The 23,746-nt window shown below is 38.5% G+C and overlaps 1 protein-coding gene across 3 annotated transcripts in view; it reads left to right on the forward strand.

Moving 5' to 3' along the window:
- CHD9 (chromodomain helicase DNA binding protein 9) overlaps window positions 1–23,746 on the forward strand; it is a 76,944-nt gene extending 53,198 nt beyond the window's left edge. For 2 of the 3 annotated variants that reach the window (XM_089540649.1, XM_089540650.1), the window contains 24 exons: window positions 67–277; window positions 2,245–2,440; window positions 3,686–3,853; window positions 4,445–4,624; window positions 4,887–4,997; window positions 5,412–5,608; window positions 6,300–6,499; window positions 7,344–7,503; window positions 9,341–9,430; window positions 9,665–9,768; window positions 9,863–9,980; window positions 10,618–10,675; window positions 11,234–11,276; window positions 11,408–11,627; window positions 11,923–12,125; window positions 12,383–13,291; window positions 15,085–15,248; window positions 15,546–15,818; window positions 16,515–16,683; window positions 17,125–17,264; window positions 17,481–17,702; window positions 18,058–18,186; window positions 19,801–19,905; window positions 20,297–23,746. In XM_089540649.1, coding sequence (XP_089396775.1) covers window positions 67–277; window positions 2,245–2,440; window positions 3,686–3,853; window positions 4,445–4,624; window positions 4,887–4,997; window positions 5,412–5,608; window positions 6,300–6,499; window positions 7,344–7,503; window positions 9,341–9,430; window positions 9,665–9,768; window positions 9,863–9,980; window positions 10,618–10,675; window positions 11,234–11,276; window positions 11,408–11,627; window positions 11,923–12,125; window positions 12,383–13,291; window positions 15,085–15,248; window positions 15,546–15,818; window positions 16,515–16,683; window positions 17,125–17,264; window positions 17,481–17,702; window positions 18,058–18,186; window positions 19,801–19,905; window positions 20,297–21,157 — 5,231 coding nt within the window. In that variant the 3' untranslated portion in view covers window positions 21,158–23,746. The remainder of the gene's footprint in view (window positions 1–66; window positions 278–2,244; window positions 2,441–3,685; window positions 3,854–4,444; window positions 4,625–4,886; window positions 4,998–5,411; window positions 5,609–6,299; window positions 6,500–7,343; window positions 7,504–9,340; window positions 9,431–9,664; window positions 9,769–9,862; window positions 9,981–10,617; window positions 10,676–11,233; window positions 11,277–11,407; window positions 11,628–11,922; window positions 12,126–12,382; window positions 13,292–15,084; window positions 15,249–15,545; window positions 15,819–16,514; window positions 16,684–17,124; window positions 17,265–17,480; window positions 17,703–18,057; window positions 18,187–19,800; window positions 19,906–20,296) is intronic. The other variant, XM_089540651.1, reaches the window with a different exon arrangement.

Raw genomic sequence — 23,746 nt, forward strand, 5'->3', positions numbered from 1 at the left:
TAAAATATGGCTGTGTTTCAAAAGAAGAAGCAAAGTACATTTTATACTACATGTCTTGTCTGTCAGGTGCTGAGGAAAAAATCTTAGGAGAGTTTAGGGAGACCTACAATCAATCTGCTCCTGATTTTCATCTGCAAGCAATGATCCAGTCTGCTGGGAAACTGGTCCTCATTGATAAACTTCTTCCAAAAATGAAAGCAGGAGGCCATAAGGTGCTTATATTCTCCCAGATGGTTCGTTGTCTAGATATCCTTGAAGATTATCTTATACATAAAAGGTAAGATTCTATTTATATTGCAAAAAGCAGCGTTAATGGCATATTTAGCACATTCCATTGCCCTTGATTCATGTATTGGCCTATGACTAACTAAGCACTGAGAAATCAAGCATGTGTGAACTGGCCTTTAATAATCAGTTGTACACTTTACTGCAGCACAGTTGGTATTTCATTCCTTCCACAGCAGAGGCTTAAGCTCAAGTTTTACTTAGCAATACTGAATAAATTTTTAATTAGTTAATCTAGTGGAATGTAAGAATACAATTACCTTCATATGCCAGGTAAATGAAAAACACAAATATTTCCAAACTCTCAAACATATATTCTGGAACATTAATGTCGGGCATGGCTGAAAGATGTGCGTTGCTATGTTTTGATAAGGTATTAGATACTAGAATACCTTTTTATATAACTAAGAGTTTGGAGATTTAGTGAGTCTTAGACTTATATATACAGTACTATCGTCAGGGTTGTTGCCTTTAATCATCATGACTACTTGAGGTGTTCTAATACTTTAATAAAAGTTGTGCTGAAGAACATAGCACTTACTAACCTCAGTCTAATGTAACACAGGTACAGATGCAGATTCCTTCTTAGGAGGCCTGAAAGTGAGCTTGCTTAGCACTGCCCTTTGATTGGAATTGTCAGAGCTGTTAAATTGTGATATGTTACAAAAGGCATAATTCCAGGCGCATGGCTGTCTGCCAAATGCCTCTGTGCTATTGAATTACGTACTGTGCATTGTTATGGCTGACTAGTGGTAAAGAAAATGTATGGCAGTTCTAACTAGTGAATGAATGGAAACACTATTGCAACCTGCTTATCACACACACACACATACAGCTATTACTATACTAGGAGAGGTATTTCCATGTGTGTGTCCATATGCATACATATACATACGTGTGTGTATGTGCCTTCAAGTTGCCTGTCAACTTATGGTGACCCCATGAATTTCATAGTTACATGCTCGTATATGTGTAGATAGATCAATAGGTTAAAAAATCAGGAGTGATATAGGACTTGTAGCACTTTTCACACTTAAAATTAACACTTAATTCTGATACACCTGGAACAATGTGTGTGCACATTCTGGAAGAAACTGAGCTTATTACGATGTGCATATTTTTGCAGTGCAGTCATGTGCATCATTACTCAGAAGGACGTCCCCTTTGTGTTCAGTGGGGCTTCCTTCCAGACATATAAGGTTACAGCTTGAGTAATTATGATTTATTTCATAATTAAAATTATAATTTAAAGGAAGATACATCTCTTCCTAAAAGAGACTCTGGTTACCATGCAATGGCTTCCATGGGTACAGAGGGTTCACTCTCATAAAGCTAAGGTAGCCTTGGTGAAATGTCGAGATTTCTTGATCAGACAAGGAACAGCTCCTTGCTCTTCCCTGTGTGTAACACATTATCTGAACATTGAAAACTGAGAGCATAATGCTTTGTGTTCATGTTCATTTATTTTCTTTCCATTTCCAAAAATTATTCTGGAATCCATTATTTGTAGTTGTCTTCCTGTGACAAATGATACTTTGTAAAATTAGCAGTTACTTGAGCCTATGAATCTCTTAGGTGCAAGGACAAAATGGAAGCTTTGAATGCTTGCATGTTTCTGTTGGAAGAATTTAAATTTCTCCCGTTAACAATATTAATATATGATTCTTCAGGTATCCATGCCAAATAGTTAACATCCAAGAAAACTGTTCTGAAATGCTTGAGGAGAGGGCAAAAGGGGAGGTTTCACATACTTACTGCCATCAGTTAATACGATTAGACTTAGAGAGCTTTATATATATTTGCCTGAAGGTTGACTGGCAATATTTAACTCACTTTGGTGAGGGTGTGTGAATGGTCTTTGAAAACTGACAGTAACATTATGGCATCTGGTTGCCTATAGATTGCTTTGAATAATATATTAAGAATCAAAAAATAATACTTTCCTTTTGTAATTCAAAGGTACCTGTATGAGCGCATTGATGGAAGAGTACGAGGAAACCTGAGGCAGGCTGCTATTGACCGATTTAGCAAGCCAGACTCTGATCGGTTTGTTTTCCTTCTCTGTACCAGAGCTGGTGGATTGGGCATTAATTTGACTGCAGCTGATACTTGTATAATTTTTGATTCTGACTGGAATCCTCAGAATGATTTGCAGGTACGTTTATTTGCTCAAGTAAGTGTTCTGCTTATGAAAGACCTATAGATGAGCATGTTAAATCTACAGGGAACAGGTATGAACAAGTAGGATTGCATGAAAGTACTTGTGAGCTAAGTGGGTCATGTGAGGATAGACACGCTCAAGCTGCAGTGCGGGATAGGCCGTTTCAAGCTTTATGAACAGCAGTTACGGCAGATGTAACTAAAATCAGGGCTGGCAACTATCAAGCTTTTTGGGGGGGGGGGCTTACTGGTTAGCCAGGAAACATTGGAGGGACGGACACACAATGTTTTGTTTTTTAAACCCCCCCCCCCCCCATTTCCCACACACACCATCTAGGAGGAATGGGGACAATTTTGCCATGTGAGGTCTAAACTTTAAGGTCAGGAAAGGCCTTTAAAAATATGATATAAAATTGAGGGGGGGCTCTAGGGCCCTAAAATGATTTGGGGACACATATTAGCATTATATTTATACGTATCCCAGCTTTTCCCCAGTCTGGGACTCAAGTTGGCTTACAGTTGTCAAAGCAAACATAGCTAAATATATATATCACAGATGTTAAAAATATCCTTATACTATTCATCAAATATACCCCACCCCTCAAATAAATTAGCTAGTTCAGTAGGCTCTACTAATTTTAGTTGCCTTCGGTGGCCAACCAAAATGTGTGGTTGTCCATTCCTCAAAGAGAAGTGGGGTTTTGACCCTGTCCTCACAATACGTCTCTGAAATTCAGTTAATCCCTTGCAATCTTATATCTGTAGGTATAGATTTATTCCTTTGCAGCAACTGGGTTGGGAAGAAGCCTGAAGCTTTTAAAACTTGCTTGAAGCTTGCTGAGCACTTGTCATGGCAAGCAAAAGTATGGATTTGAAGTCTGTGGACAAGTGTTTAAACTGCACATAGTTAAGAGTCTCAAGCTGCGTAGATAGATTTTAATTTTAGCTTCTGTTATATTCTGTTTTTCAGCAAAAGCTTAACATATTCAAAATACTTTCCTTTCTAGCTTAATTCTAGTTATTAGGAGCTGTCGAACATTAGTCTTACTAGGTATAGAATCAGTGAAACTAATTCCCACTCATTTCAATAGGTTTACTCTAGGTAGAACAGATGTTGGATTTAACTCATTTTGTTTTTAAAATGTCAGTTTAAGAGTGAAGCAGGAGGTTTTAAGAATGTATCTACAATTGTGACATTTTTACCTGATGTAGCTGATTAATTTGTATACCTTTCTCTTAGGCCCAAGCTCGATGCCATAGGATTGGTCAAAACAAAGCAGTAAAAGTCTACAGATTGATTACTCGGAACTCTTACGAAAGAGAAATGTTTGACAGAGCAAGTTTGAAGCTTGGCTTGGATAAGGCTGTCTTACAGAGCATGAGTGGAAGAGAAAATAGTGTTGGTGGAGTATGTATTCTTCCTTTCCTGCTTCCTCCACAATTTCTTTCAAGAAATAAGTCTGGGGGAAAAGAGGCCCATATGGTTATTACTATTTTTGCAGACACCGTTCCAGAGAAAAAAGGCAACATCTTAAAAACTTAGCTTGAATCAAATCCCAGGGTTTTACCCAATCCTCTTTTTTTTCCATCACACCCCCAGAGTCTTGTTCTTCTTGAAGCCAGCTTACTTAAGGACTAATACTGGTTGCATTAGAAATAGAATATGTCTCTTTGGGAAACTGATTTCTGCTGCTTGGTGCATAACCTGAAGGCAAGTCTTTAGAGTACAGCTTAGGAAACCTTGATTACATAATATAAACAGTATCTGACTACTGCAAAGAAGTACAGAGATGCCAGTACATAAGGAACTGCAAATTAACAAATTCTGTATTTTAAAAAAGGAATAATGAAATTATAGTGTTATTTGAATACTTCTGTTAAATAATTTCAGTATTTAAATAGTGAATACGATTGTTCAGTAAACTGTAGCCCTTACATAACTAATACAAAGTACACAACTACTCCATGAGCCTCCTTTTTCAAACTCTTATGTTTGCAGATCCAGCAACTTTCCAAAAAGGAAATAGAGGATTTGCTTCGAAGAGGTGCATATGGTGCCATAATGGATGAAGAAGATGAGGGCTCTAAATTCTGTGAAGAAGATATTGATCAGATTTTACAACGTCGCACAAAAACTATCACAATTGAATCTGAGGGAAGGGGTTCCACGTTTGCTAAGGTACTTACTGTTGGTGATCAACTTGTAATTTATTTGTACAACATTAATACTGAGTATATCACAGAACGTTTTGTTTATGTTTGTGTCACTTGTTCCAACTTCTTCACCATGACTACCACCACTGAAATAAATGCTTGATTGGTATAGTTACCTTGAATATGTCTGGTGTTTTTTTATTACTCACGTTGGGACAGGATGCTGCATAACATACAGTACCTTAAACTGATTTCATGTATTAGTGACACTTTATCTGTTGTTGCAGGCTAGTTTTGTTGCATCTGGAAACAGGACAGACATTTCTTTAGACGACCCCAACTTCTGGCAGAAATGGGCCAAAAAAGCAGAAATAGACATTGATGCCATCAGTGGTAGAGTAAGTATGTGTGTGCACATGTAGAATTGTGTAGCATTGAAGTTGCAAGTTGAACGTTTATCCCTTTAATGCTCTTAGCTTTTTACAAAGTTAAGGTTTATCACTGCAGCTTTTATGATCAAATTTTCACTACTGTAAAGCTCACTTTCTGACTTGCCTTTCTGGAGGCATAGCGAAACTGCTAGAAATCATACATTGTTCTAATTTTTCAATGAACAAACCAGGCGATATAAGTTATAGGCCCTGTAACTCCATTCTTGCTGTCTTAACAGACCTTGATTGCCTTTACAGCTAATCAAGATCTCTAATCAAACAAACAAGAAAAGCAAAACTTGTTATCCCTCCCTGGCTCCCACCGAGAATACTTTGCAGATATTTAATTTTGTTGTCCTAAACATTGGTTATCTTTTACAGAACAGCCTGGTTATTGACACTCCCAGAATTAGAAAACAGACAAGACCGTTTAGTGCCACAAAGGATGAACTTGCTGAGTTATCTGACATTGAAAGTGAAGGGGATGAAAAGCCAAAACTTCGGAGGCCTTGTGACCGTTCCAATGGATATGGGAGAACAGAATGCTTTAGAGTGGAGAAAAACCTACTGGTTTATGGGTAAGGATGTTTTTAGCTTCTTAAGTTAGCTCAGTTACAAAAAATGTACCTTTTCTGTAAGGTTGGTGACTCATTTTGTACTTGTTAGTGTATCTGATACTGAGTTATTGTTAAAACATATTGTTTTGTGGTGTTAGACAAAATGACCAAACAACTTGCTTTACAATGGGAAGTCGAAGGCTTTCATGGCCAGCATCCATAGTTTTTTGTGGGTTTTTCAGGCTATGTGACCATATTCTAGAACATTGCTTTACAGATTAGCAAATTTTAATATTAGGTTATATATAAGACTATGGATTTGTTGAGATAAACTGCAGTCTATATAATACACATATTTTAAATATTACTTTGTAACAAGAGTTGTAGTTATAAAGTGCTGCAAAATATGTTGTAATATGTATTTGTAATTGAAACAACAAAGTCAGAATCAGACTTTGGCAGTGCTTAGATTATTTATTGTTACAGAAACTTGTGAGATACCAATGTCCCGGAGTATTTCTGTTTGCATGAACTGATGGTTTTTACCTCTGATCTTTAGGTGTGAAACCTGGAATCCTGCCTAGTTGCTGGTTGAAGCAAACTAGCTACTTTGCTTATCTTAGTGGGATAAGCAACAAAGCCAGTGTACCAGCCTTTGTAGGGATGATGGCATTTTTGTTCAAACTGTTGTGGCATGTTCACTTCTAACCAGGTGGGGTCGTTGGAGAGAGATTTTGTCGCACGGACGCTTCAAGAGACAACTGAATGAGCAAGATGTGGAAATAATTTGCCGCGCACTCCTAGCATATTGCCTCGTTCACTACAGAGGAGATGAAAAAATTAAAAGTTTTATTTGGGACCTCATTACACCAACTGAGGATGGACAAACACGAGAGCTACAGAATCACCTAGGTAGGCATCTAAGTAAATAATGTTAGGTAAAGTTTATTTAGAGTATGTTAATGTTAGGCTGTTTTGATGAAACAAAGGCACTCTTCAAAAGTACTGAAACTATTTACGCTTTATGAAATGTACTGGGGCCAAGATCATAACATATGTATTACTTTTGTGACTCACACGTTTGGGTCATACTCATCTGCATAGTACAGCCTCAGAAACTTCTGTAGCTGAGTGATATTTTAGTTGGAAATCTCACGGACCACAACTACATGTTTTAGCATGGTTCCCACTCATTCCTTGAGTTCCTTTTCATCCACTACAACAGTCGTAGCATTAGGAGATTTTTCTTTTGAGTTGTGAGTTTCATAAGATAAATTATCTTCTTGGCTTTATGAACTGTAGCATGGCTAAAATCCTAATTCTGTGTATTTTCCATTCTTATTTCCGGTTTAGTGACTTTATTTTAACCAAAAATTTTATGCCTTGACAAAGGAAATTAGCAAGAGATCTCGAGTTGATCAGTGACAAAATAAGAAAAGGTTAAATAGATCCATCTACTCTGTTTGAAGCTGCATCTGGTTTTCTTTCAGATAGGAAGATAATTATGGAACTAGTAGTTTAATATTATTAACTGAATTCTTTGAACTTTTGTAATACTTTTGTAATACTTTGAATTCTAACGGGAAGCAGTCTCCCTGGTTTTCTTTAAATGCCAGAATCATATTTTGAAAGGAGTTTTATTAAATATAGAATTGAAGCTAGAAAAGCATGCATATATATATATTAATAATGATAAATGCTATGGCAAGCATCATTTTGCCATACAATCACTGTGCTATGTATTTATTTTACATAGGCTTGTCAGCTCCTGTCCCCCGTGGTCGAAAAGGAAAGAAAGTTAAGACTCAGGCCAGCACTTTTGACATACATAAAGCAGAATGGCTTCGAAAATACAACCCAGAGCATTTGTTGCAAGATGATGGCTATAAAAAACACATAAAACACCACTGCAATAAGTAAGTGGTAGTATAAATAACTTGGACTAATAGAAGCTTGTGAAAAACCTAGTGGGTGTGTGGTTTCAAAATATGCCTGCTAGAAGTACAAATAAATTAGCTTACTAAAAGCTACTAGGCTTCAGTAATGTTGACCTAAATAAGATATAGTGCACTACAAATCTAATTGTAGTGGCTGTATTCTAAACTTGTCCTGGTATTTATACAGTCGTTATACAGGGAGTGAGAGGAGAGCAGAATGGCTCTGCCTGTTTTTTTAATAATCCTCTGTTCCATCAGGAAGGTGCGACAGGAGACTCAAAATAGTATTCCCATCTGCCTTTTTCAAAGTCTCAAAGGTGGTGTGAAGTGACATATGTGCTTGTGTATGTCTCATTCTTGCAAGAGATACTGGCAATGCTTAAACACAAGTCCTTAGCAGGCTAGGGGTTAAAGTTCAGCTGAAAGAATGTGGTAGATTAATTGCAGAAGTACAGTATATGTATTTTAAGAGGACTACGTTAAGGTCCCTCACACTTACCAGGTTGAGGAGCTGGCCAGAAAGAAGGCACTCATAAGGAAACTTGGGCCTAATATTAACCATTTATAGCTGTGCTACCTTGTTTTCATTTGTCTTTACTTTCTAAAATGGGATATATTTATCCATGTGAATGGAAAAGAATAGTAAAGCCTGAGTAAATGTATTATTGGAGCCACTGGCAATAATCTTTGAGAACTCCTGGAGAACAGGAGTAGTCCCAGCAGACTGGTGTTAGTCTGACATCTATACCAGGAAAGATTCTAGAGCAGATCATTAAACAGAGAGTCTGTGAACATCTAGAAGGCAATGCCATAATCACAAAAAGTCAACATGGGTTTCAGAGAAACAAGTCATGCCAGACAAATCTGATCTCTTTTTTTGATAAAATTACCAGCTTGGCTGCATCAATAGATGTATAGTGTCTAGATCAAGGGAAGTAATAGTGCCACTCTATTCTGCCTTGGTCAGGTCTCACCTAGAATAATACTGTGTCCAGTTCTGAGCACCACAATTAAAAAAGGATGTTGAGAAACTGGAGCGTGTCCAAAGGAGGGCGACTAAAATGGTGAAAGGTCTTGAAGAAAGGTTTAGGGAGCTGGGTATGTTTAACCTGGAGAAGAGAAGGTTATTGGAAGGGATGTCATACTGAGGAGGCAGCAAGCTTGTTTTATGCTGCTCCAGAGAACAGGATCCAAAACAATGGATGCAAGCTATAGGAAAAGAGATTCCACCTAGACATTAGGAGGAACTTCCTGACTGTAAGGGCTGTTCGACAGTGGAACACACCCCCTCAGAGTGTAGTGGTGTCTCCTGCCTTAGAGATCTTTAAACAGAGGCTGGATGGCCATCTGTCAGGGATGCTTTGCTTGAGAGTTCATGCATGGCAGGGGATTGGACTAGATGGCCCTTGTGGTCTCTTCCAACTCTAAGATTGTATGATTCTGTGACTGTTCCAAGAGGTTCTTGGGCTAATTTTGCTGCACAAATAATATATGCCGTGGTCCAAAGTACTGCCTGGCTAGTTCCAGGTGCCAAAAGAGGTTTTAGGTGCATTCTACTAACAGCAGCTGCTTCCTTTCCCCTTCTCCACTCTGTGCCATGTGAATACAGCAACAGTTAAGATTGATAGTCTTAAAATCCATTAAAGTCAACACAACCTAACTTTGTACAAGATGCCACCTTGTGTTTCATTTAAAATTTGTTGATAAATTGTGTCAAAATAATGCAAAGCATTCTTCCTATGTATGCTGAACTGCAATGCAATCTGAATACATATTTGATTGAAGAATTAATCCCCTTCTATGTGTTCATGTTTAGAGTCTTACTTCGAGTTAGAATGCTGTATTACCTGAAACAAGAAGTCATTGGTAGTGAGTGCCAGAAGGTTTTTGAAGGAGTTGATGCCAGGTAAACCATACTAAGGTTCTTTCCTTGCTGTTGACTGTTAAATAAAGCTGTACTTCAGAATTCTTACAGTGAATTCATTTTTAATTGGATTTGTGACAGTTTAAATTGGGGAGTAATTTTCTGTTCAATGAGGCTACATTTTCCCCATTCTTTCAATGTGAATGGGAAATCAAAATGACAAATTGACCCTGTAATGGGTAGCTTTAACATCTGCTCTCTGGGTAAACATTTCAGTGAAATTGATATTTGGGTCCCTGAGCCAGACCATTCTGAAGTGCCAGCAGAGTGGTGGGATACAGAAGCAGACAAGTCTCTACTAATTGGAGTTTTTAAACATGGTAAGTAGTATAAGTATACAACTTGCTTTTCAAGTGCAAGTTATGAGATGATAGTCTTACAAGATAATAGTAAAAGTATTTTGGTCTTTTCCAGGTTATGAAAAGTACAACACAATCAGAGCAGATGCAGCTCTCTGCTTTTTGGAAAGAGTAGGAAAACCTGATGATAAAGCAGTTGCTGCTGAACAAAGAGCAAATGATTACATTGATGGGTATGTTTGTGGTTGTTTTCTAAATCACTGCTTAAATTGTGTTTCTTAAAGGGAGCATCCACATAAGATAAATAGTGTGAATCAGCTAAATGAAGTTAATCTCTTCTAATAATTCTCATTATTTTAAATCATTTGTTTAAATTTCCTTGATTCAATTCAGTTTAAGGTTGGCACTACTATGCTAAAGAGCTTTCTACATTTTGCCATCAAATCATATTAATTTTTGGATAGAGAATTTTTTATATCGGGAATGGACAATGTCTGGCTCTCCAGATACTGTTAGACTGCATATGAAGACTCCATTCAATTCTGGATAGCATAGACAGTGATGAGGGGTGATGGGAGTTTCAGTCGAATTATATCTGGGGAGTCACAAGTTCATTTGGATTTCCACCTGCTTTTACCTCATGCATCATCTAAACACCTCACCTTCGAGGTGACTGGAAGCTGCTTTATTTTGCCTGTGTATTTCACCCCTCAGTTCTTTTTTGTCCATCACGGCAGTAGCATCTTAAGAACACTGCAGAGTTTAATTTTCCTGTCAGAAATGAAATCATTTTATTATTTTTCATTGGAAATGCATTACATTTAAAACTAAACATACTTGACCTGCATGTGCTTGATGTGTGTTTTTCAGTGATGTAGAAGACCCTGAGTACAAACCAGCTCCAGCATTGTTTAAAGATGATACAGAGGTAATGAGGTGTTTTTTTTAACATTGTCATTAATTTGTTTCTCTGTATTTAACAGCAGACTTTACAGATTTTATGAGACTATTATACAGTCTGCCCTCCACATACTCAGGGATCCATTCTGAACCCCCCACCCCCCACAACGTATGGGGAACAGAACGTATGCTCAAGCCCCATAGAAAATAATGGGGCGCCTGCTTGTGGCAGCATGGGTACATGCCCCATTACTTCTGCCGGAACTTACCTTCTACATAAGCTCAAAGCTGCAGAAGGCAAGCCTGCCTATAGGGAGGGCCAACTGTACTTGTCTTTGGCGCTAAACATCTTTATGGTTAACACAATAACATTTGGTGTCATTTCTTAGAAACCCTACTTCTTGACTGTCATATTTTATTTTAAGAGACTTTGAGTCTCTTAAATTAAAAAGGAAGTTGACAGTAATCCATATTTAGGGTAAATTCTTGCTATTTTTAGATTGCATACTCATCTGCAAGATGTGTGGCCTGTGCTACTTCTGAATCATGTCTTGGTTCATTCTAGTGTTCTTTTTCTTTTTCTTAGGATGATGTGTCATCACCAGGAGATCTTGTAATAGCAGATGGAGGTAAAACCCCATGATTAAGTTGTGGCTGTGTGAATATCATTCTAGAATAGAGCAAGCTTGCATTTTGTATGGATCAAAACTGAACAAATCCATACTAATTATTGCTCTTTCATCTTTTTTTAAAATTATAGATGGTCAGATGATAGAAGGGGACAAGCTTTACTGGCCAACTCAGTCTGCCTTGACAACACGCTTGCGTCGCTTAATAACTGCATATCAGCGTACTAGTAAGAACAGGCAAATCCAGCAGATCCAACCAGCATTTCCAGTTCAACCCTGTGTAATGCAGACTCCATGTGAAGATTCTGCTTTGAATCCAAAAATTGTTGCCAAAATTGAAAGACAGCAAAGGTCTGTTTAGGCTATAATTATCAGGTTAAATACTTATCATAGTCCACATTACCATAAATCTTTTTTTACTGCTTTCTAGTCCAGTGATCCCCAAACCTGGGTCTTCCAGGTATTTTGGACTTCAACTCCCAGAAGCCCCTGTCAGCTTGGCCAACAGTGAGGAATTCTGGGAGATGGAGTCCAAAGCAACTGGAGGACCAAAGTTTGGGAACCACTGTTCTAGTCAATAATAGTTTTGTAGAGTTTGGAGAAGTTAATTAATTATGTCTACCTGCCTTCTTCGTTTGCAATTTAGGTGGACAAGAAGAGAAGAAGCTGATTTCTACAGAGTTGTTTCAACTTTTGGTGTAGTGTTTGATCCTGACAGAGCCCAGTTTGACTGGACAAAGTTTAGAGCCATGGCTAGGCTGCATAAGAAAACAGATGAGAGTTTAGAGAAGTACCTATATGCATTTATGGCCATGTGCAGGAGAGTTTGTCGCCTACCTTCAAAAGATGGTAGGTTGCTTGTGCTAATTTCCTTTTTTAAAACTTATGAAAAAGAAAGAAAATTTAGAGACAACAGAAGTTAAAATACATTTATAATTGTAAAGTACTTCATAAAATTGTTTTTGGAATTTGGTAGAAGCCATAATAAAAATGATGATGATGATGCCCCCAATTGGGGTGTTTTACATAATACCTTTCCTAAGCCAATTAGCTTAGAAATTTATGCTCTGGAGGTTAATTATGTCTTTTTGTGTTTTACTTCACAGAACTTGTGGATCCAAATATTTTTATTCAACCAATAACTGAAGAGCGTGCATCTCGAACTTTGTATCGTATTGAACTTCTCAGGAAGGTACGAGAACAAGCTGTACGTCATCCACAGGTATTTGAGCGATTAAAACTTTGTCAGCCAAATCCAGACTTGCCTGTTTGGTGGGAATGTGGGACTCATGACTGGGATTTACTCATCGGAGCTGCAAAACATGGGGTTAGCAGGACTGACTACCACATCCTTCGTGATCCTGAACTTTCATTTATGTCAGCCCAGAGGAACTACAGTCACAATAAAGTAGCACTTTCAAGGACTCCAACCCCACTTCTGCATCAGTATCAAATGGCACTGTCTGCATCTCCTCTTGCCCCTCAGGCAAGGCTGCTAGATGTTAAAGGGAGTACACTTGAGGAAACAAAAGCTAAGAATGAAAACCATAAAGAAGAAACCCATTCTTCAGGAGAGGAGTCTATGTCTACTGATGATATGCGAACAGGAGTAAAGACTGAACCTTTGAGCCCAAAGAATAGCACAACAGTACATGCTGTAGACCATAAATCTGCTGTGAAGGCAGATAATGACAGGCGCATGGTTGCAGCAAGAACAGAGCCTTTAACTCCAAATGCTGCTTCCAAAAAACAGAGACCCAGCAAGAGAGGATCAGAATCCAGCTCCGATTCAGACTCTGATTCAGACAGATCATCTTGTTCTTCCAGGTCATCATCCTCTTCCTCTTCTTCTTCATCCTCTTGTTCACGTTCCAGGTCAGGCTCTAGTTCTTCATCCTCTTCGTCTTGTTCTTCAGCATCATCCTCATCCTCGTCCTCCTCTTCATCGTCGTCGTCATCATCATCTTCGTCATCAGAAGAGAGTGACAGTGAGGAAGAGGAGGCACAAAAGAGGCGTAAGTACAGTTATAAGATTAAAAATCCTTGTTTGGTTTAAAAGAAAAGGTTAAAGGGGGAAAGTCTTTGGCTTACATGAGTTCAGTAACAGAAAGCACTGTATGGACTAGAGATACTCAAGAATTTAACTTGGTCCACTTTTCTAAGCTAAGTGAGTTTATACTTTCTGAACTAATGTGTAGACTGGAAAGACAGTACAAATATTCTTTCAATTCCATACTTCTCCAAATTTCTCGTTATTACCATTAAAAATATCTCAAATTGTATAACTTTAAGCATTTTGAGACATGCATGCTTCTCACCTCTTCAATACAGGTTGTTCATCTAGTTTGTCCATATTTCTTGTAAAGAGATTAAAGATTCTGAATAGTTCTAACTGCATTTGCCATAATCTGGAGCAGGATTCTCTACAAACACAGTGTATGTACTATTGTTTCCTAATACAGTGGGCCCTTGTTATCTGCTGGGGTTTGGTTCCAAGATCCCCCGTGGATAACAAAATCCGTGGATGCTCAAGTCCCATTGAATACAATGGCATAGCAAAATGGTGTCCCTTTTATAAAATGGCAAAATCAAGGTTGGCTAGTTGAAATTTATACTTTTTTTAAAGTATCGTCAAGCCACGAATGCTTGAATCCATGGATAAAAAATCCATGGATAAGGAGGGCTGACTGTATAGTGCTGACAGTGAACAAAAGGAAGTCAGAGATATTCTTCAGAGACTTGTAGGCCTATTCAGACTTTATTTCTTCCTGTGATTGCCTCCCATGAAGAGATTTGATTTGGAGGTTCAGACGAGACAGTTGTAACAATGAGAATGTGTTTTGTGGTCTAGAAGGAAGCCTCTACTGATAGAATTTGATTTCCTTTGGCTCCTTGGGTTTACGGCTTTTCATTGTTCCTTCGATCATTGCTAAATGCTTGGTTTATCTAGTTCTTGGGCTTGGGTAATTTTTGACCAGCTTTCTAGTTTTTCTGCTTTGTGCTTAAAATACGCCTGTCATTGTTTGTGTCATCGTGACCTCAGGGATTCACTGTTGGAGTGGAATTACACTTGGAGACTGTTTTGGAATTAGTGTCATAGCATTTTGTGGCATTCTAGACTCCCTAGAGTGAAAAATGATGGTCTGTAGCACAGCTTGTTTACAATCCTGCTCTATCTTATGGACAATTGTCCTACTGTGACCCCCTAATCAGTTGTTTGTAAAAAACATAAATTGTGACAGCAGTGCAGAAGGTGGTGCTAAGTAATTTAGCTAGTTTTGTGAGTTCTATTAGGGAAAAAGGTTTTCCAGACTTAGGTCTAGAATATTTAGTTGTTTTTGTTTAAGATACACTACAGTCGCCCCTCCTTTTTCACGTGGGATCCATTCCAGACCTCCTCACGAAAATGGAGTTTCACTTATATTCAAACCCCATTGGCTTCAATATAAGCATCGGGGCACACTGCAGGCATGCGTCCCATTCATTCTCCCTCTGTTCGTCTTTCGCACATAAGCAAGGGATGCAAGTCCGAAGACCATGAAAACGAAGGGAGGACTATATATTTGTTTTTTAAAAAATATTTTAGATTTTTTCCCATTTGCATATTGAGGTTTAAAACAATAACATATTTCAGTTTTCCCCATGTCTTGCCAACCGGTGATCCTGGTGACAATGATTTTTTTCTAATCCAGAAAATTCAGACTTCTATGAGAGATAAGCTTTATACATCATATCTCTAATATTGTAGAAATAGATTACATAGTACAGTGGTTTCTAAATTCTAATTGCCTAAAATTGTTTCTTTCAGCAGAAGGAACTCCTCACTTGAAAGCATATGATGAAGAGAGTGTAGCTTCCATAAGCACTGTACAGGATGAAACACAGGACAGTTTCCAGATGAATAATGGAACGCCAAATTCTAACTGTATCTTACATGGTGGATACATGTTGGCTGCTTCCTACTGGCCCAAGGTAAGTTGGGATGTCAAATGCATACATCTTTAGGTTAGAATCCTTATTGTCATGTTCATTTTGTCATACCTGTAAATCCAAGTAGTATATAGACCCAAGAAATAGCAACAGACAGCCCACAAAAAGAAAGGAGATGACAATAACAAACAAGTCAGCAAAGCCAAGGAGCTATATTAGAAGAACTCACACTTCTGTGGATCAATCTGGAAGAATCCTTCTTTAGTGATGACTGATCTGTGCAATTAGTTTTAGTGCCAAGGCAGGAGAGATTTCTGAACTGCATTTTGTTTATTCTAGGATCGGGTTATGATTAACCGTCTGGATAGTATTTGTCAAACAGTCTTGAAAGGTAAATGGCCTTCTGCAAGGAGAGGTTACGACGGCAATACTGTAGCTTCCTTCTATACCACCAAACTTCTAGACAGTCCCGGTGCCGCTGTGGACTACAGTGAACCTAGTGTACCAACTCCCCCAAATGCAGATGGGAAAGAAGAAAATGATCAGTCATCACAGTTGTCAAAGGTGAAGACGCATGTACGGGAAAAGGAGTTTACAGTGAAAATCAATGACGTATGTTTATTTTTATTGCCCTAGGACCTGATTGTGATTGCGGTGTGCAGCATGTTTTACCTACAAGTGGCTGCCTGCTCTCAATCTTACTTCCTTTGCACACACGTATGGGTGTTTTTGGAACATTTTCACCCCCATTTTAAATGCTTGTTTTTAGGAACCACAAACAAAATAGTATATTTCCTTGGGTCTTGCTGGTGAGATGCTTTCTCAAGTGGAGTTTGCTATGCTAGTTCTCGTGTTGTTACTTTCCAGGGTGTGTGATTTGAATGATCATAGAGTTGAAGCTCAATGTCTGCAAACAGGAACTTTCAAATGACTAGAATTTCAAATGCTCCTCATGAGCAATAGAATAATTATCTCTCCCCATTTCCAGAATTCTTTAGAACTGTACATTTGAAGATACATGGTAATGCATACTAATGAATACAAGATGTTCCCTAATAAATAAAGGTGTTATCTTGACACCTTCATGTTTATTTTTAAACACACACATTTATGTATTTACTTATATTTATAAAAGTATTAAAATACAGTTGATGCCGATACCAGATAAACACAGTTGAAATATCCTTGATTGGGAGAAAGTGAGAGTAAGGTATACCTGAACAAAATCACATATGAAAAGCATGAAATTATGAAATTAGTTTATTCTTCCCTGAAAATATGCTAACCCTCATCATGTTTGTTTAACAGGAAGGTGGTTTGAAATTAATTTTTCAGAAGCAAGGACTTCCTCAGAAAAGGCCATTTGAAAGTGAAGATGGCACATTAGGACAGCAGCAGTACCTTGCCAGGCTACATGAACTTCAGAGTGCTTCGGAAACCAGCCTTGTCAATTTTCCAAAGTCTTTGCCAGAGTCAAGTAAGCATTTTAGGCTATTGATACTGGCTGTTCAGTGCTAAAAGACTTGCTGCATAGGAATTTTATTCATGATTTATGGGTTGCCATTCCAGTTTATCTCTGGCCTGAGTAAGTTAAGCGTATGTTCATATTGTTGTCTGTGTACATTAATATATTGTTATGTATGTCACATTTTTCTTTTCTAAGAACAGTGGTTTCCAATCTTTGGTCTCCCATGTATTTGTGACTTCAACTTCCAGAAGCTCTTGGCCAGCAGTCAGGAATTCTGGGAGCTGAAGTCCAAAACATCTTGAGGACCACAGTTTGGGAACCACTGTTTTAGAATCTCTGTCCAGCAGTTTTACTTACTTTGTGATATTGTTTCTTTTTGAGTTTAACATATTCATTAATCCAGGGCAAGGACTCGCTTGCTAATTTTTACAGAACTGTTCATTTGATTAGGAACTGCAAGCCAATCAACTGCTAGTGCAAACGGTGTAATAACTGATGACCAACCTGTATTGAAAAAGAGGAGAGGAAGGAGAAGGAATATAGAAGGAGCTGATGTCCTCTTTATAAACAAAATCAAAGCACCTAACCATGTGAGTCAGTATGAATCAATACTCAAAACAGATGTGCTGTTGTGATCTAAATGTTTATAATGTTGAGGGATTTAGTTCCTTAAGCTGCCATGTGTTGCTTTCATGCATAATTCAATATTGATTGCAGAATAGGGATCAATTGTAGTCTTCATTTAATTATAATAACCACTTTCCCTTAAATGTTTTTGGAGCTTTAAACACTTCATATTTTTGCAGGTTTGTCATGGCATTAATGCCCACCAGATTACTCCAGGAATAAACCCAGTACTTCCTTATGTACAATCCCAAGGCCTTTGTGATGCAGAAAGCCCAGTTCCAGTTATTAACTTGAAAGATGGAACAAGGCTTGCGGGTGATGATGCCCCCAAGAGAAAAGATTTGGAGAAATGGCTTAATGAACATCCCGGCTATGTTGAAGACTTAGGAGCTTTCATTCCAGTGAGTATTTTGTTGACTATAATAGAGCAGAAAACTTCATTTTACCTGTGCTATGATAGTTGAATTTGCTGTTGTTGTGTGCCTTCAAGTTGTTTCCAACTTATGGCGACCCTAAGGTAAACCTATCATGGGGTTTTCTTGTCTGTCTTAGCTGACAGGCATACAGAAGTTGACAATTTTAGTGTGTCTTAAAGCTGTTTAAAATATTATGGGATAACATGTAAACTAATTTATTTCACTGGCTATTTACTCAGAAACAAGTTCCACTGAATTCTGCGAACATCTGATTTTTAAGCAGTTTTAATAGTGTTATAAGGCACTGTGTTTTGTTTTGTTTTTAATTCTGCAAAAATAGAAAATGCAGCTTCATGAGGGGAGACCCAAACAAAAAAGGCACCGTTGTCGCAATCCTAATAAGTTGGATGTTAATAGCCTTACTGGGGAAGAACGTGTTCAGCTGATCAATAGAAGGAACGCTAGAAAGGTAATGTTTTGCTTTTGTTGTTTTGAACAATGCTTCTCAAACTGCATGATGTGAAATCTTGACATTTTTTCCCTCACTGTGCCAGGGAACAGCACAATTTGCATTTCATATTCATATCAATATTAATTTATACCACAAACAATAAATATAATAAAATCTAGAACAACAGAATATTTATTTTATGTTTGGTTTGCAAACAATACAATTTGGAATTCCATGGCTGGAGAAAAGGTGGGTAATAAATAATATAACTATACCTTACTGAGGTAGGAGTTTTCCAAAATGTCCTTTGCAACTAATTAAAATTGAGCCTTTGTGTTTAGGTTTTAAGCGACTACAGTGAGAGAGTCAGGGGACCGCAAGAAAAGCTTGAACTGTTGTCAGGATTTCCTATGAGGAGCCTTCCTTATTTATATCCATGCCTTTCTGCAGTCCATCCCCTCTTCATAATAAACAAAAATGTGAGGGAAGCAAACAAAGAGTCAATACAGCATCTCTTCGATAAGAGTATAGAGTTACCATAATTGTGATTTTTTTCAAATAAAAAAAGTATAGGGACTTCAGGACTGCCTCACCAAAAGAAACTTTTAGTGTGCATCTTAGGCAAGGCAACAGAGGCATGCCTACAGACCAAGAAGATGCAGTCGGAGGGATGCATGCACACACTTCCAGCAGGCTTATCAATTGTAATCTTATTGAAGAGTAGCAATAAAGTAGCTGCTCTGTGTATGTGTATGTAGGGAGAGAAAGAGAGAAGGATCTGATTCTAAGCTGCATCAACGGAAGTATAGTATCTAGATCAAGGGAAGTAATAGTGCCACTCTAGTCTGCTTTGGTCAGGCCTCACCTGGAATACTGTGTCCAGTTCTGGGCACCAGAATTCAGAAAGGATGTTGACAAGCTGGAATGTGTCCAGAGGAAGATGGTCAAAATGGTGAAAGGATTGGAAACCATGCCCTATGAAGCGAGACTTAGGGAACTGCGTATGTTTAGCCTGGAGAAGAGAAGGTTAAGAGCTGATATGATAGCCCTGTTTAGGTATTTGAAGGGGTGTCATATTGAGGATGGAGAAAGTTTGTTTTCTGGTGCTCCAGAGAACAGGACCCAGAACAATGGATGCAAGCTCCAGGAACAGAGATTCCACCTCAACATTAGGAGGAACTTCTTAACAGTAAGGGCTGTTTGACAATGGAACACACTCCCTTGTAGTGGAGTCTCCTTCCTTAGAAGTCTTTAAACAGAGGCTGGATGGCTATCTGTCAGGGATGCTTTGAGTGAAAGTTCCTGCATGGCAGGGGGTTGGACTTGAGGGCCCTTGTGGTCTCTTCCAACTCTGTGGTTCTGTGATCTTGATTTCTCTCTTCCAGTGAACCCTCAGCTCAGAGTGGGCAACACTGGTGTTCCTTTCACACATGTAACAAGATGTAAGCAGGTGCTTTTGAGGTTCATTTTGAGAAGCACTGGTTTATAGCTTTCCAGTTAGGTGCCTTAGCTTGTCATCATAACTATTTCACCTCATACTAAAATCAGCTTGTTTATTAAATTATGTATGTACACTGAATGTTGCATCTATGAAACAGGCTGAGAAGTGTTTGCTTATACCTCACATTTCAGGTAGGAGGTGCTTTTGCTCCCCCATTGAAAGATTTGTGTCGATTCCTCAAGGAGAATTCTGAATATGGAGTAGCTCCTGAATGGGGTGATGTTGTGAAACAGTCGGTGAGTATATTTAACCCAGCAAGAGCAAGTGTTTGTGGAAGAAAGAGAATGAATAGATGCTCCACTTTACAAAGAAGGAAGACTGGCTTGAAATTTGAAAAAAAAATGGCATAACAAATACTAAAAGATGACATCTAGTGTTCAGTACTCTTGTGTACTGAGCTAGTCTGGTGCACTGGTATTCTGTCATCTTGTGTAGCTGAGCCTACTTCCTCAGATGCAGGATGTAGGCTCTTATACGAAAGCTCATGTTCCCAACTTCTCTCTTTTGGTTAGTCTCAAAGGTGCTGCAAGATCCCTTTGCATACTGATATTCCAGGATAACACAACTATGTCTTTCAATTAAAATAAAAGGTGAGAGAGTACTGATGTTATTTTTCTTCCTTTCCAGGGATTTCTTCCTGAAAGCATGTTTGACCGTATCCTCACAGGGCCTGTTGTACGAGAAGAAGTGAGCAGGAGAGGGAGAAGGCCGAAAAGCGAGATTGCCAAGGCCACTGCTGTCGCAACAGCAACAAACATACAGGTCAACCCTTTGCTAGCCAATGGGCTCCTCCCAGGAGTGGATCTCTCTACTCTCCAGGCCTTACAGCAAAACCTGCAGAATTTTCAGTCATTGCAAGTGACGGCGGGTTTAATGGGAATGCCTGCTGGTCTAAACACTGCTGGAGAGGCAAAAAACATGGCGACAGTGTTCCCCATGCTGCTGTCAGGAGTGCCGGGCTTACCAAATTTGCTAGGAATGGGAGGACTCCTCACGAAGTCTGCAGAATCTGTTTCTGAGGGGGAAAAGGGAAGCGATTCCAGAGAGCCTGATGGAAAGAAAGAGAGGACAGAGAGCCCAAATGCACATAATGGTGGGGAAAACTCTGTATCTGGTTCTCCTTCTACATCGTCATCTGCTGTTGCTGCAGCTGCAAGTCCCTTAGCTCTTAACCCCTTACTGTTGTCCAATATACTTTATCCAGGGATGCTTCTCACTCCAGGCCTTAATCTTCATATCCCAGCTTTGTCCCAGTCAAACATTTTTGATGTACAGAACAGTGAAAACAACGGCACTGGCTTGACTAAGCCTGCGGAAGAAAAGGAAGAAAACTCTAGGGTTCAAGACCAAGACGTCAAAAGGGGAGCAGAGGCTAGTTCTCGCAATGAAAATAGCACAGATGAGGGTTCAGATAAAGCAGATGCTTCCTCCGGGACAGACAGTACATCATCCTCTTCTGAGGATTCAGATTCTAGTGATGAAGACTGACCCCAGACTCTTGCACTTAAATTATAAACTGATTTTGAATTTATTCTTTCATTACTTTGTTGTAAATAACCTGATGTTGAGTGAGTGCATCGATAATTTACTGACCGAACATTTCAGTATTTGTTTAGAAGTTCAACCTGCTTTCAGAAACGTTTTGCATGTAATATTTCCTGGGGTACATAACTTTCTCGACTTGTATGTACTCTCAGATACACAACGGTGTAAAAGGAATTACAGCAAAAAGGCATTATGGTTTTTGGTTGAGGGGTTAATTTTTAAGAAAGCTTAGTAAGAGCTGTATATTTAATATATTTGCAGTGAACACGATTCTTTATGCGCATTGTTGATTTAATCTGAATATAATTTTTACAGCCTCCTTGACACTTATAATTTACAGATCAAAACTCAGCAATAATTTGGGCAGCTAATGAATGTCATGAAAGCTGTAGAACCTCCATCACCATCCATTGCTTTAATTACATGAGAATGCTCTAGTGTTGCGATGCACTGCTGACGTTTCCAATTCAGGTACAACTGTGTTTAAAAGAAAAAAAGGTTTTCCCATTTGGCCAATTAATTTGGCTACTTGTTACCTCAGCTGAGTTAGTTTAGGAAAGTTTACATTAGCTTCTCTACTTGTTTTCATATTCTGCTTTGCTTTTAAAAGGCGTCCTATGTATGCTAACCTGGCAAGGGAAATTATCATTACCAGTTGCACTCTTTACTAGCAAAGGGACATTTTGATAGACGTTTAAAATAAAATCCCTTTCCTACCTATCTTCAACACCACGGATACCTGTTTTGTTTTAAAATTGCTCCATCTACAGCCTTCATGTTGTCGAGGAGCTGTGTCCACAGGTTGAAATAATTCAAAGTGCCACTTTCAACACTGCATACTTCATGTATAAGGATTAAATCCTCGTGAGAATGGCTTGTTTGCTCTGTTTGTTTAGGTTCCTATTTTATGTTCGTTTCTTCATGTAGCCTCCTGTAGTTACCAGTTAATAATGGTAAGGGGAAATGCAGACATGTTTAAAAACTCTCATATTTCTCTACAGGTTTGACTCTTGACTATATAGAAAAACGTTACCCAGAATCAAGGTTTAGGGTATCGTCAGTTAAGTATAATAATGCTGAGTTGCCCAGTAACTTAAAGCACTTTCAACAATGATGTGAGAAATGCGTACCGCGAAACCATGATCGTAACAGATGCTTAAAAAGCACCTGTTCAAATACAGATCCTGAGAACCTTACTACGTAAAATCAGTCTTAATGTTTGCTGTGTGATAGACGATTCCTTGTTCTGCTTCAAAGCTGCTATTACTCTGACATGGTGGAATCACAGATCCACGCCGCGTGGCGGAGCTGACAGAGATTAGGCCCGAGACTGTATTAATCTCGCCCGCGGACCCCGAAATGGATAAAAGTATTGAAGGTAGTCAACGACAAACCTTTTCAAAAAGGGAATAGTTTAATAAAATCTGTATTTTGATATGGTTCTGTTGCTTGCTTGTACAGTGAACAAGACTGTGTTGTTTTTTTTACCAAGATCTTTACCAATTAAAAAATAATAAAGTTTGTACATGCAAAATAATTAACCCCCTCGACTAGAAAGCAGTATTACATGTAATTACACAGTTATGAACAGTATCATTTGGATCGTGCTGGTTATTGTATTTATCCCCCCCCCCCTTTCCCTTCCCTTTCATCCCCAAGAACAGTAGGACTTTGTTTGGCCCCATCATCATACAGCGTCTTTAGCAATAGTCAAAACATGCCACAGGGGAAAAGGGGTAGCAATTCTTCATCATGAAAGGATGTACCGACGCATTTAACATTTCGCCCTTTTGTAATATAGCACTTTTGTTTCTCTCGTAAGTCTGTGCATCCATGATATAGCCAAAGTTTTTCCAAACACGGTTGTTGACTTAGTCAATGGAGTATTTCAACAATATCATCACTTTGCACCCCCCCACATGCCTCCCCCTCCCCAAAAAAGTAAAACAAAATAAATCCTAAGCATAATTTTTAATAAATTTATGAAAAAATAAAGTATTTTCCTAATTATGGTCAAGTGGATTTGCTTACCGTTCTAGTGGATCTTCTTTCTCTGTAAGAATAAAGGCAATTTTACAGTGGGTTAGTACGGATTTTGAATATCAAGTAAAGGTTTTATCCGTATCGGTCGAAATGTAGCTCTCAGCAAGGCTGCATAAAAAGACAAGGAGCCTTCATTAGAAACGCATTCGATAACTGCAATTTCAGTGCAAAAGATATCCAGAATGGTGGAGAAGAAGTGTGTGTTTGGTAGTGACTAAAGGACTCTTAGCTGTTATTGCCTTGTATTTCTATCCCTCGTTTCAGGCTTCATGATCTATCTGTCTTAGTCCTGTTTTTATTTCTTTGCGACGTTTTTTGCAATATTTGCCAGTTGTGTTCTGTGTAGTCTGGAATTTTTTCTTTTGCTTTCTTGTAGTTGAACGGGCGTCTTAAAAGTCATTTGTAATTTATTGAATTACTTTCTATGATGTTCTATAGAGCAAATGGAAGTTTAATTATTTTTTATTAAACATATTCTTTGACAACCCA

This window comes from Sceloporus occidentalis, unplaced genomic scaffold, assembly GCF_023333645.1.
Source record: "Sceloporus occidentalis isolate IW3139 unplaced genomic scaffold, rSceOcc1.0.p SCAF_10, whole genome shotgun sequence".
NCBI lineage: Eukaryota > Metazoa > Chordata > Lepidosauria > Squamata > Phrynosomatidae > Sceloporus > Sceloporus occidentalis.